The sequence below is a fragment of the Netta rufina genome (assembly GCF_964035555.1).
Source record: "Netta rufina genome assembly, chromosome: 2".
In the NCBI taxonomy this organism is placed as follows: Eukaryota; Metazoa; Chordata; class Aves; order Anseriformes; family Anatidae; genus Netta; species Netta rufina.
In genome coordinates this window covers 47,322,444-47,337,489 of record NC_140124.1, presented here as the reverse complement: position 1 = coordinate 47,337,489, position 15,046 = coordinate 47,322,444, and the positions used below count along the sequence as shown (strand labels likewise).

General features: G+C 36.3%; 1 protein-coding gene across 1 annotated transcript in view; it reads right to left on the bottom strand.

Moving 5' to 3' along the window:
- Positions 1-15,046, bottom strand: part of TGFBR1 (transforming growth factor beta receptor 1) — a 35,510-nt gene that overhangs the window by 14,184 nt on the left and 6,280 nt on the right. The window contains exons 3-6 of the mRNA XM_084282173.1: positions 14,704-14,946; positions 9,312-9,542; positions 2,677-2,844; positions 1,509-1,665 (exon numbers count right to left, since the gene is read on the bottom strand). Coding sequence (XP_084138299.1) covers positions 1,509-1,665; positions 2,677-2,844; positions 9,312-9,542; positions 14,704-14,946 — 799 coding nt within the window. The remainder of the gene's footprint in view (positions 1-1,508; positions 1,666-2,676; positions 2,845-9,311; positions 9,543-14,703; positions 14,947-15,046) is intronic.

Below are 15,046 nucleotides of genomic sequence, written 5' to 3'. Positions count from 1 at the left end.
CAATCACTGGAAAAACATGAGCTTAGTCAAGCCTCTCTGAACCTGCATACAGAGCTTCCACGCGCAGAAAAGATACCAACAGTGGTACCCATCAATGGGAACAAATTGTCATTGAACAGATAAAAGCTGAGCTTCATTATGGAAAAATAAGCAAAGATGCAGAGTTACTTACCTAAGAATACACAAGAGGGAGGAAGAAGGAACCAGCCTTTTATGAGAATGAACAATTTTCAGAGAAGTAAAAGTGACTAATGTCTGAAGTGGGCAGTGGACTTAGTCCTGCTGCTGCCCACTGCAGTAAGAGAGTTGGTACACCTTCACCCTTGTGAAGAAGCATGAGGCAATGATTAGTGGAGACTTGAGAAGGAATAATGCCCAGTATTTTCTCATCTAGTAAAAATTCGTAAGTCTCATCTGTTTGTGTAGTTTTTAAAAAGTGGGTAACAGAAGAAGAATAGCAGAACTTTAGAACAAAGTAATCTCAGCAATATAGTTGTCAGTAAAACAATTTTCAATACAAATGCAAAAAGCCTTGTTCACTAAACCCCATTTTTCTCCCCCAAAAGCCACAACTAAAGCTATACCCTAGTTCATTGTAACATCCCATTCACACATACACATGTGCAGTATCACTCACTAAAGAGATGTCAAAAGAAAGAAAAACATTTTTGAATGTGAGGATTGGGAAACAGGCAACATTAACACAGGATTTTCTCCAATGCAGTTAGGGCACATGCAAAAGTTAATCTTGCACAACCCTGGACCACAGGACTTCCACACATTTCTCAGCAACAGAAATTTTAGTACAAGTAGGATCACTGACTAAACACAGAAGCTATAAAGAAGTGCTATGAACCAGCTCTCAGAAGTTCTTCTGAGAATGAGAAAAATTCTTATTTCCAAATTCAGAGGTAGGCCTTTAAAATAAAAGGGAGCATCCTCACTCACCCATTGATAACTATTTATGCAGTAGATGACAGACAACTACCTTTTTAAGCTCTAAAGAATATATTTCCACAAAAGCCCACATTTGCAACTCTGCGCTTTGTTCTATCACATAGGCTTCAAACTAAACAAACAAAAAACCCAGCTTTTTACTTTCACTGTCAATATCCTGTCTTATGTCACCAGACTGTGCTGCAGGCAATAATTCCATGCAACAAAGCAGAAAGAATAAGATACAGCAAGTGAAGTCTCTACAATCACTATTCATGAAGTCTCCTAGTTGTTTTTAACATACACTTCTGCCCTACTACAATTTGCACATTTTTGACATTTTTCAAATTCCACTAATAAAACCCAATGTTCAGCATGCGCTTTCAGTACAGTCTAACCAAATCACTAGCTGGAAGAAAGGGCCACAGAACTGTACCTGCCACTATTGACATTTTTTCCTAATTATATTTGTAGCTAGAAAAATCCTCTAAATGAAAAAAAAAAAAAAAAAAAAAAAAAGCAAAGCATTTCATTCTAAAAATCACCTAATACATCATACTAATGATTTTTACCTTTTTGTTCCTACTCTGTGGTTGGGGGCAATATCAATTGTGTCTGTAGCTGAATCATGCCTAACTGCCAATCCTAGGTCTGCAATGCAGCACGTTCCATTCTTTTTTACCAATATGTTTTTTGATTTCAAATCTCTGTGGGCAATCGCTGGTTTGCCTGTGAAGGAAAAAAAAAAAAAAAATAGTAATAACACATCCGTAAAAAGACAATAGCTGGTATTGCGAATCTGATGCAGACTGAGGTTAAGGAATCCCTTCCCGTTCCACCACTTTGGGCTCATCAAGGTAACTCTTGAAATCATTCATTGTGGAATAGCTGGTTACCCAGAAAAGTGTCTTGTTCCATGTATGTACTACTTGCTGGCAAATACGAATACTACTTGCTGGCAAAATACTTTTACTATCTCTGGAAATAGACCCATAATGTTGTCACAAATCAAAGTTAGGGAGATATGACAGGCACTATAGATGTTTTGTATGAATGATTATTGCGTCATCGTGACCTGGATATACCACAGAAAGGAAGATAAAAAACCCCAACCCCCCGAATCCCTCAGCAGATCATCAGATATGCAGTTACAAAATATGTCAACACTACTAGAAACGTTATATACTTTTTAACTGTAGGGGAGTTTATGACTGTTTTGTTTTCAAGCTTTGGAAGAAAAGCAAAAAGTGTTCTGCTTTAATAACAGAAGAGCAACCATTTTAGCATATAAAAGAATGGGGCTGGGGGTGAGGGTTGAGGGAAAGGGCATGGCAATTGAGGAGAAAGGGAGAAGCCTAATAGTATAAATCATATATTTTTGGAAGTTTACCGTGCGTTTGTTTAGTAGTGGAAAAAAACTTATTTTCATATTGTCCTCAGTAGAAACTGATACCAAAACAGTATCAGTCTATATTATATTAAGAACTTGTATGAGTTCATATGTTATCACAGACTGACATTTTTCAATTCACTCAGCTCCTCAAAAGATTAACCTCGCTATCAGTGCTGTGTTCAGATGCCTTCTCATCACAAAAACGAGCAGCTGTGTGCAAAGCAGCTACACCCTAAAAGAGTTTGATGTTCTAATTAAGAAGAGAATTACAGTAGAAAAACATGTATGTGCTATTTAAAAAAAATCTAGTATTATCCACTGGACAAACTGAACAATTGTAAGATTACCTTGTGTGCCCACAATTTCCATGTGAAGATGAGCAAGGCCACTGGCAGTGGATAAAGCTAGTTTTATCATTCCTTCCACAGTTACTGTATACCTGTTCAGGTAATCAAAGAGCGACCCATGTTCATGATAGTCTGACACCAACCACAGCTGAGTCCACGTACCGTTGTCTGCAAAACAACATTGGCATGAATACCGCATACCCCATACATACCAGTTTTATACACTGCTTACAAGTTACAGACTCTTTTGCAACCTCAGCTAATTGGACTTTAAGTCTTTACTTCTGTCTCTTTAACACTTAAATACCACCGTAAGGGCTGGGCCTACCAACATGCAATCTGAACAGTTTAGGGAATATTCTTTTATTTAAACTAAAAGACAAACCGCGGAAAGCTAACGCCACTATTGTTCATAGGTGACATTTTTGGTGAATAGTTATTCAGGTTATTTAGTCAGGCCCTGCCTTCCCCTCACTCTTCTGCTTGGGGAACAAGGCTGAATACATAATGCAAAACTAACACCACCAGTATCTGAACTGTGAGCCAGATAGGTTGTAATACATTTACAAATATCTGAAGACATACAAGTGAGATGCAACAGCTAAATTGTTCAAATTATTAAAACAATGGACACAAAATATCTTGAAGTTGAGGCTATTGAAAGATACAACATAAAAATACAAACAAACAAAACAATCAGAAAACATAATAAAAGCAACTCCAATGGTAGATCTGACAAGTGTTTTTACAGCTACTTTGTAGAAAAGCCTTGAATCTCTTTCTATGGGATAACTATTCTTTAACAATTTCTGTTGGACTTTCTATCCTGGATTATACAGCCATTCTCTAATAACAAGTGAGAAAACAGCATAAGCTAAATATATAAAGAACTAAAACTGAAGAATAGGAAGAAGTGAATTCAGAAATTAGTTCCTATCATAAACATACTGATGAGCAAACTGGAAAGTCTAGTTTCCAGATTGAAGGGTCTTACATTTCTTTTCCTTCAATCCCCTCATAAGTACATGTAGCTCAGAAACATCACATAGGCACAAAATCATCTACAGATCAAGAAATGCTGTATTTACTCAAGCACCTGTGGCTGGCAGGGAAGATTTTAAAGAATCTCTTCTACTTGGACATTTGTATGGAGGCTAGAGTTACCATTAAAGAAAAAAGTATTAAAAAAGTAGTAATAAGAATCAGCAGAACACTTCAGAGTAGGAAAATAGAAGTCTAATCTACATTCAACCAATTCTTACAATAGAAAGAATACTGACTCTGTACATTCACAGCTCAGTCCCAACTAGGTTTCGTTTAAACAGATGAAAGAAAGCAGACAAATGCCCTGACTGTAAAAGACTGTTGGAAAGCTGCTACTGCAGTGGGAAGACTCTTAAAACATATCCACAGAAGCAATTCCTGGGCTTTGTTTTTTAAAAAGCAAAAAAAGGGAAAGCATTTTTTTTTTCTTTTTAAAGTCTTCACCAACATTTAAGTTAGGACGGCTTCATCTTTCACTATTTTGCATAGACAAGAAAATGAACTGGTAGAATTCAGTACACTATTAAATGTCACTTTTTCCACCAGAGAAAATATGGTCTCTGAAAAGTCAGTTCAACAGCTGTAGCTTCACTGAACCAGTTTTACAGAACCATTAGAAAAGGGTATGTGTTTATAGGCACATAAAAGGCTCTCTAAAATACATTATTCAAAGAGCTCCGAAAGCTATAGAGTTGAAAATGAAATAAGTTAATTCATTCAGAAGTCAGAACATTCTCTTCACTACTTTTATGCCAATGTTTCATCAGTTATATCCCCACACTGCTAACTTCTCTATTTATTGTTGTCTAGTTTTAACACACAATGAGAAGCCCCATTCATATGAAACATGAGAAGTCAAATACAGGATCAAACAACAGGTATGCGTATAATGTTAAAGCCCAAGCACCGTTTCAGGCAGAGATACCTAAACACAATTTATTTTAAGCTGTGAACTGACCTATGCCATTTAAATAGATCTTTCAAAGACACTATAGACCACTCTATTTTCTTATGTACAACTTTATTATTTACCTTCAAGTTTTAATATTTATTTTGTTTTTATCTTTTTTTTTTCCCCAAAGAAGAAAAAATAAAGCTTGGATCACTACCCTTTCCAAAAGATGACTATTTTTTGCATTATGTATTGTTTGTTGATACCAAACAAGAATTTAAACAAGCCATGGTCTTACATCCAAGCTTACACAAATATTATTTACAGACAAGCTGAAATGCAGCAATAATTACATCACTGTTCAGCTACTAGATGGAACCTACTACAATATCTCCACCTTACTAAATTTGACCAAATATACACATATTTATTCAGTGATATAAGCAGAACCCAAGCTATGAACTTAAAGCCTTCTTATACTGTTGATAGTGTGGTTAATTACTAGTGACTTGAATATTTTGGCTTCGCAGTAAACAGCATCTGCCGTGAAGTTTTCAACCACTGCATTTGAATCATCAGGTATGAAAAAGTAATTATACACAGTTATATGCAGTAGAACAGCTTTCCAAGACAAGGTAATCTAATATAGCTAACACAGTTTAATCAAGAGTCTCATGCAATTTCAAAATGTTCAAAACTATTACAAGAGGCTAGGTATCTTCAAAAAAAAAAAAAAAAGCCAAATTAAAAGTGCTTAATTATGGTTATTTAATCCATCTGTAATAAACTTTCTGAAAATATTTTCAGACCATCAAAATAACCCTAAAGCAAAAAGTTTATTTCTGTCTTCAGAATTTTTCTTATTTTGTTAGACTTGTGAAACATTCAGATTTATTGTTAGAGTACTGGTTACAGGATGTGAAAAAACATTAGTGAATTCCAAGCAACGTTCATTTTAGACAAGCTCCCTCTGGAGAGCAGAATTCATTACAATTACCTTAGCAAATCTATGTAATGAAGTTTCAACTAAAATTGAATTCACTTAGGTGAAAAAAGCGTTTTTTACATCATTACTAAATTATTTTTAAAGTTGTTACTCTTACAACAAGAATTTGGACACGGGTATGCTTGTCTTAAAGCTAAACACTAGGTTTTGAAGTCCGACAGTATTGTCTAGTAATTTTGAACCTGAGATTTATGCTCCAAGTTGAATATTTAAATGAAGCTTAAAGTTTTAAAACTGCCTAATTGCATATTTCTCTAGTATCACATAGTAAAATGTATCCTACTCTGTACTTTGAAACTAACATTTCTTGGCATGCAGATAATTTAAGGAAAAAAAACAGAGGAAAATGAATAGTGATAAGATCACTTACAATGGAATCCTTAACTGTAAGACTCCTAGAAATGAGATATTCAGGCAGTTGCTGGGATAAGACAGTTGGGGCTAGAAGAGGACTTCAGCTTTTTCTTTTTTTTTTTTTTTTTTTTCAAAAAAAAAAAAGGAAAAGCTTGATTATCATATAGATAATCATCTGATTAAATTAATGTAAAACACTTGAGTTATGTAAATTAGCAAGACCTTCCTGTCGAATGCCTTCCTCTCAGGCTAATACCACAGCTCAAAAAGAATAAACTCAAACATTACTTCTCTCAAGAGGAAGCAATTCCTCTGCAATATATTGCCTAACATTCTTAGGGATCTACTTAACATGTAAGGTAGTCTGACTGAACAAAGGGGAAGGAACAGAAAAGTCATATTATTTTAACGCATAATGTTATGTAAAAGTGTACAGTATAAGATTTCACCTTACTCAAAATGTGACTATAGAGTTATGGTTACAGACAGTTGAACCCAGAGAAGTAATTAGTACTGTGAACAGAGGTTGCTGCCATTGCTTGTAAAATACTGTTGGTACTTAACACGCTTTAGCATTGGGTATCAAGCAAAAAATACCCAAGCCCCAAACTACCTGCTTAGGTAGTTCAAAGAAGGCAACACATGCCCCAGAAAGCAATTTCTCTGACCTGGCAGTATTTGAAAGTTAGCACGTAACTCCTGGCTAAGTAAAGAGCTAACCAGAACATAAATGTTCTAGCCAGACAGAATGAGACTGCAGACAAAAACATTTATTGCTTCTCAGCCTTCAAGTTGGCTTAACAGCAGCACATATTTCCCAGTAAATCTTCAGACGGGAAAGTAGATAATAGGACCAGGTCCTGCAGCCTTCTGAACAAATGTAGGAAAACAGGGAGAGGAACATTATGGCACATGGAATGCCTAAACAGTGTAAAATGAGGAGTGATGGTCGATGAATTGATGGTCAAACTGACTCAACCGTCTGAGCTGAATTCCACTGATTTAGCTGATGTGTGCTTGTATAGATTACAATTTTACAGATACAATTGTCAGCCAAAGATTTCCCAAAAGTTGTGAAAAATACATTTGGTGTTAAGATGAGAGACCTTATTTATGCTTTTATTAGCTGAGAAAATTGCAGCATAAAACTGGCCAACTTTTATACCACTACATGCAATGAAAGAGGAACAAGTCTTCAGCACTCATAATGGACACAGGAAAACCTACTCCTGAGAAATTAATCTCAATGCATTACTGAAACTTTTAGCAAGCTATAAACTGGTATTGCACAAGGAATTCCCTGTACTGCTGTATCTTTTTAGTTACCTTTGCAAGGTAACTAACACATCATCAGGTTCCTGGAGAATGACTTCATGTGTTCCAGCTAGGCTGTACTAACTCCCGAATGCATTCAACATTTCTCCTGCCCTATGGGGAAATGGATGCAAATCCTTCACAGCTATTACCACTGCAAAGTAGTGTTTCATCTTGCTTCTGGCACCTAGTAAGCACTTAGCAGGAAACACTAGCATCTATAACGAAAGACCATTAATGGGCATTTTTAAGCCTACTGTCTCTCTAAAGCTATAACGTGATACACTCGTTCCTTTTAAAGTATGATGATAGCATACCTGGGAAACTGAAAGAACTACCTCCTTAATGGTCCCTATGTGCTACCCCATTTAATGGTACACAGGGGGCTCCAACTATTCTAAAGTACAGTTGACATATTAACCTCCTTTTGATATTCAGGACTTCTGAATCCTTAACCTAGGGAGATAATGGTGTGTACAGATTTCCTTGCTATGAGGATGCAGAAGGCTATCCTGAGAATTCTGCATTGGTAGGTGAAATAAACCAGCAGTAAGCTCCTGTGAAAAAAGCTTTTCCCACTTGATTAGACAGTAACACCATTGGAGAAATAGACAGAGTAAAAAGTTACAGCATTTTCAAAACGTCTTCATCCTTTTCTTGTAAACTGATTACAAACTAGTTCTCAAGAGAACAAGAGAACCTCAAATAACACGAACTTTTAACAAAGGATTTCTTCCCCAATTTAAGTCCAGCATATTAACAACAGAAACAAACAAACAAAAACAAAACCAGTTTTTTACATCACATTATAGTGTACTGCAGGGAACCAAGAGATGTTCAAGTTAAATGGAAATCCACTGTACTGCATCTCGAACCTGAGCCAGCAATTACAGTATTATTTCAGGAGCCCACCAGTTTAGGGTAACTTCCTCATACCCCCTGTGCACAGCAGTCAAGTGTAGTTTTGGGACAAACTATGGGTTTGAGGCAAAATGGGAGACTGCTATGCTTAACTACAGACTGATTTTCTTGAAAGTTACAGCTAAGATAGTGTGATATATCCATGGCACTTCTAACTGAAATAGTGCTTGTAACTTCTGCAGAGGGGTGTTTTCATTAGCATCTTTAATACAATGAATGTATTTATTTAAGGTGCAGATTCCACATATTCCAGTAGGTCCATCACAACAAACTCTTGCTTTCACACCTGTTCTTACTGTCACATCTAAAGTTGTATTGGATATTAAGACTAAGTTTCTAATGGTAGGCATACTACACGGCTGGAACAAGTTGCTTAGTATGCTGTGGATATCCAAGCTCTTGGAGACAAATGTTAAACATGTTAGGAACAATTTAACTGTAGCTAACTGTTCCTTAGAGAAGGGGAGTGTTTCACGCAAACTTTTGGGTTCTGTTCCAATTCAACATGTTCATAGAGAAATAGACACTTGAAATCGGTCTACTGATAATTAAAGAGAATTCTACTTGTATACTCCAACAACAGGAGATAGGTACAGGTTTTTAATACTAGGAACAAACTATTAATCGCTTTTTTACAGCTTCTTTTCTAATTGAACTGCTAAATGTAAAACTTCTCATATCTCAGACAGAAAAATGAATTCTCTACCTCCTTCATTATATTAGGATTACCAGATTAGACGTTATTTCTCTTGGTCCCACATGTCTATCTTGTTAGGCTATTAGGAAAGTAAAGGTATTCAGCAAACTTGCAGGCTGATTGGGTAATGCAGCTACTTTTTGATATCAAGTTCAGTTAACATTTTAACTTGTTTGTGGAAATTACACCTCATTAAATACATAATCTTTTTGAATTATAGTTATTTAAAAGATTTAAACATGTTTTCCAGAAAAAAGCACTTTTTAAATTAAACTTGATGAAATACCAAATGTTCAAATAATATTTTTTTCCTGTTCTTAACTGGGTGTTCGCAAAATAGATTTTAAAATTACCATCTTTTCTGACGCAGAATACAAAAAGCAAAATTAATTCACAGCATTACTAACCTTTATTGTCTGCAGCTATAAATCCGAGAATGTTTTCATGTCGTAGCATAACAGTTTGATAAATTTCTGCCTCTCGAAACCATGAACGTTCTTCTCTTGAAGAGAAGATCTTCACAGCAACTTCTTCTCCTCTCCATTTCCCTCGCCATACTTCTCCAAAGCGACCCTTACCAATGCTTTCTTGAAGTACTATAGTTCTTGCAATTGTTCTTTGCACAAGTAAAGGTAAACCTGAAAAGAAGATTTAATATTAACCTTAAACAAAGTAAGCACTTTGGATCTATTTTCCATTAAGATGTTTCTCTTAGAATGCACACTCATAAGATTTTGACAACTTGTTGGAGACTGCTAATAAGTACATTGGTAAGATGCTGTCTACAGTCTTAAATGCCAACAATACAAGTATTGAAATATATTACGCTGCAAACTGCCTCTACAACTTTTAAAAGGAATGTACAAATTTTCTTTCTGTTTAAACTTGTGTGGGGGGGAGGTTGGAGGGGACAACACAAAAATTAACCAAACATAAGAAACAAACCATGGAACAATCAGATAAAGCTTTTTTGTTGTTGTTAAAGATCATAACTCTCTTGACAAAGCAGTTCAAGAGCACCTTTTATACTAATCCAATTTCTTGACTTCTTGTTAGGTGAGACTTGGTCCATTTCTAAGACAAAGTTAAACCATGCTTATCAGCAACACTGTCATTCATGCTGATACCCAAGTACATGAGCAGCCTGTTAGTACTCTCAAGCCCCTGTAATATAGGAAAACATCCTTTTAACACTATCTTCCTGTTTCACAGGCCACACCTGTGTACTTCACTAGCATTATACATGAGAAAAACACTCACATTCATGCAGGTTTTACAGCTCCAGAACATCTACATGCATTCAAATCACAGCACCTCGTAACATGCTTCCATAAACTTACACAACAAGCAAGAACCACTGGTATCCCCCAAGGGTAGGTTTTTGTTGTAACTAAAAGGCATGTTGAATTCTGCAGTGATACTACATTACAGGGTGAATGTATCAGCCAAGTTATCTGCTCACAATAAGGTCTTTTGATATTGTATTATTTCACTTAAACACTTGAAAATCTATTGCTCTGTAATCGCTGTTCCAACAGCTGATAGAACATCTGCATTTCCTTAAGCTGCAGAAAATGTATCACAACTAAAAGCTTAAATAACTATTTCCTGTCCATCTCTGGACATCCTTTGCAAATAACAGCACTAGAAGGACACCTGATCTGCTCAACAACATTGAGTCTTTGAGCAATGTAAATTAAAACACTGCTGTGTTCAGAGGAGCTCATTGAGAGTTTCAGATTTAGAGGAATTTTCTGCATATTCTGCACTAAAAATATGCGTAATTCTACATGAAGAAATGATAGAGAAAATGGATATACTAAAGATTTAAATATTTTCAGGACTTGCAATGATTATTTGCTAAGAAAAAACCCACAAAACTTCTGTTGCAATAGCTGAGCTCAGGTCAACTGTGTTGTCTGCTCAAACTGTACATGCTTATCTGTGAAGCCTAATTTGTATTCTTTATGGACAGATTTTTGAAATGCAGAAAAAGGCAACCTAGAATAACCACAGGACCAACCTAATTTCTAAAAATGTGAAATTTGACTCTGTCAACCAGAAGAGGTTTCTTTCTTAGCACTTCAGTGCTACTGCAAAATCCTTACACAAACTTCTATTTGAAGTTTTTTTTCTATACTTGAAAGTTGTGATGTACCTACTATTTTTTCTATAGCTGCTTCCAAAAATTGTTTATCTACAGTTTGAGGTGCACTGCTTTCAACATGGTGAGCCATTTATGGATGACACTTCTTATATAAAAAAGATGTCCAAGGATATCAGCTAACCTCAAAACAGATACAAAGCTTAATCCACCTTGCTTCTATACTTGTTTTTACAATATTTACATAATTCATTTGTCTCTCTTTTTCTTTTTCTTTTTTTTTTCTTTTCCAATTGTGCTTTCTTTTACTACTGCTGCTGTCAGAAGCAATATTGGAAGGCTGTAATCCATAATTATCTTAAGTCAGTAAGAATTATTTACCTCACAGACACCGTTTCAACTGAGCACTCTCCACTTCTTGCTATAGATGAAATGCAGCCATGTATCACCAGGAATTTGGGCAACTCTATTACTGTAAACCAGAATGCCTGAAAAGTAACTTGCTACAGATGGCTATAATGTTAGCCTTTGTGGCATACACCCTGGACACAAGTGTACTTCAAGCTCTTTTTTTTTTTTTTTTTTTTTAAGCTCAAGTACTGCTCCTTTTCAACTGTGCATGAAGATCAGAATCAGTTAGCTAATCAGGAGTATGAGAAAAATTCAAGCTCACGTTAAATTCAACAACAGGTCATCTTATATTCAAGCATGGTCATCCGATTTATCCATGAAGCATCCATCATTTTCATACTTTATATCCAAGTATCCTCAAGCCTTCTTAGAGTTTAAGAGAAGAGCTTTTTTCCTTTCCACATCTTAACTGTGCTCTGATTAATTAGGACCAATGACTTTACAATGTATAAGAAGTTTTTGCCTGATTTGGATTAGAAAATTCTGCATTCAGGAACTAAGTTTTAAGGCACTAAAGGCAGCCAACAAAATCAGCTGCTGTAACTTTGGTTCTGAATCACAGAACAGTTTGAGCTGAAAGGAATCTTAAAGATCACCCAGACCCAACACCCCAGCCATGGGCAGGGACACCTCCCACCAGCCCAGGTTGCTCAAAGCCCCATCCAACCTGGCCTTGAAGACCTCCAGGGATGGGACATCCACAACTTCTCTAGGCAACCTCTTTTAGTGCCTGACCACATGCACAGCAAAGAACTTCTTCCTTGTATCTAGTCTAAATCCACCCTCTTTTACTTTTAAGAAATTATCTATTGCTATGCTCCCTGATAAAGTCTCTCCCCATCTTTCCTGTAGGCTCACATTAAGTACTGGAAGGCTGCTATAAAATCTTGCTAGAACCTTCACGCCCCTAGGCTAAACAATCCCAACTCTCTCAGCCTGTCTTTGTAGGAGAGCTTTGTTACAGCAACTCCTCTGGACTTGCTCTATCAGGTTTTTGTTCATATTCTCAAACATCTGATCTACAGTGCAGAAATCACCTGGATAAGTCTCCCCCCAAAAGACCTTCCCCAAAACCTAGGAACTGGGAGAATTTAATTCTCTTCAAACCTCTATGAATTGCAGATAACTTTTAGTAGTTTTACATCCAGTTGAACTGACTCAGATCAACATTGATTTTACAATCCTCTGGTTTTCAAACGCATTTAAGTACGTGCTTGAACTCACCTATCAATGACAGAAATTTCTCTCCCATTTCATATGACTCTTCCTGTTTCCTTGCAGGAAAGTTGCTTTGTCACTTGCAAGTTATAGCATTACAGTGGGGCATCCCAATCCATCTATACAATATGTAGTTATTTCCGAGATTTGCATCATGATCTGAAAATCATTCTCAGCTCCAAGAGACTCTGAAATCCTTCTCTTAGAGCCCTCTGCTAAAGTCTCAGCTTCTACTTTGAAAGTTTTATGAATTCCTTTCATCAAGCCTGTAATTGTTTCAGGTCTTGCTTTATTTTCTTTTGCTCCTCATGGAACAACAAGGAAATACTAACAGAAGTCAAATAATTAACAGCAGTTTAGTATTTATCACCACAGAAAATGAATCCTAATTCCCTTCTGATCTCAGCAGTAAGCTCATTTTTAGAATTCTGTACACTTCATTTGATATGCTGCTCTTCAAACAATACCATAACACAGAAACAGGTGAATTCCTTTTTTTACTTGACAAGCTCAAGTTTTTTGGTCCCTCTGCATGAACATTTACTCTAGGCCAACAGCACAAACACTTTCTTAGCTGCGACTCTTACGTAAGTGCTTTGTGCTGAATAACGATGGCTCTTACGACTAAATTTGGATTGTTGTCTATTCTGTACATTTCCTGTTTCTTGCATCCTCTTTCCCCAGCAGCATACCGTTCATACAGCTCAGTGCTTAACCATGTCAGAAACCTTTCTCACTAGCAGCTCTGTTCCTATCCTCAGTTTATTCCATAACTGAGGAGTCCTCTCAATTTTAAATGTGCTGTACCATAATCAGGATGCTGAAATTATCATTCAAGTACTAAGGCACAGAAGAATGAGAATTTATATAGTAAGCAATTGACTAATTTTGAGACAAAATGACACAAGTCACAGCAAATATAAACACTACCAACAGCACTGAAAGTAAGTACTTGAAACACTTCCTATTCCACTCCCATGATAATCACATCACTCCCACAACAGAAAGCAACAAAACTACCCAATCCAACCTCCAAACACCCCACTTCACCCCCCAACCCTAAAATACCCCATCCAACAACAAACACCACCACCACCAAAAGAACAACCAACCAAAACCACCCAACATTTGCAAATAGAGAAGGATGCAAATGGTTCAATAACTTTGAACCACTCTGGAATAAGTTTCTTCTGTGATTCCCAGCTTATCAAGAACTTATTCTCTGGAAGTATGCCTTCAAAATATCTTCAAACATGAAAATTCTCAGAGTACCAGAGGGAGGAAGGCCAGAATGCAAATGAAGGGATATTCCCAGTAACAACTGGAAAGGTCAATCAACAACTAATCCTGAATTTACCTGAATTCATAGACCTGACTTCTGATCTAAAGTAGTGGGGAAAAGGAGCCACATAGAAAGTGTTTGTAAAAGCGCTGTGATTATCTACAGAAGTTAGAAGGAAACTACTTCTGTATACAATCTGGTGCCTCACTCCTGTAGAACATATGTAAATTAACATGGACCACAGATTGATTAATTTCTGTGATGTTTTGTGTGATGCATCATCCCCTATCAATGCCTGTTAAACTGTATCTCTACGACAGACCACCACAATCCTATAAGCAACTATGTTAGGATTACAATAGCAAAGACTGTAAGCAGTAAACAGACTATAACCTCTTCATCCCAGAGGAATACCTGTTGAAGCCGGAATTAATAAATACAAATTATGAAATCAAGGGATAGAAATTCTTCAGACATGGTCTGCAGCAATTTACAATTGACACACCATCTTCTCTAAGGAGAGAACTGGCTAAAATATTAACTTGTACTTAGAATATTCTTTATACACCAATAGATCCAGGTGTACATGAATTTAAAGCTAAAAATCACTTATTTTCATATACTGCAATCTTTCCCAATATCAAATAAATCCACATGAAAGTAGCATCTTCTCTACTTCCTTTTACAATTATTTACAAGTTTAAGTAGATCTGACAATATTAAGAAAATCAATGCTTTACAAAGCTCTTTAACAGAGTAATTACTACTACAAGTATGACATTACCTGACCCAGAGCCTGAAGTTGTCATATCATAAATTAAATCCTTTAAAGTAGTTCCTTCTGATATAAAGGGACGATCTAATGAGGGATCTTCTTCACTGGGCACACGATGATGAATCACAGTACGGTTATGACAAAGGTATAGAATCAACATTAGTGAAATGCAGACAAAGCAGACGGGTCCGGCAATAACAGCTGCCAGTTCCACAGGTCCTAGGTTAGAAGCTGGTTTTCCTGGAGTAGGACCTGAAGGTAAAAATAAAAGGAAATGGTAAAACTTCTTCTCTTTTTGTAACTCTATGAAATACATTAAATGTAGTTATTTTGTGATGTGCAATTTAACACG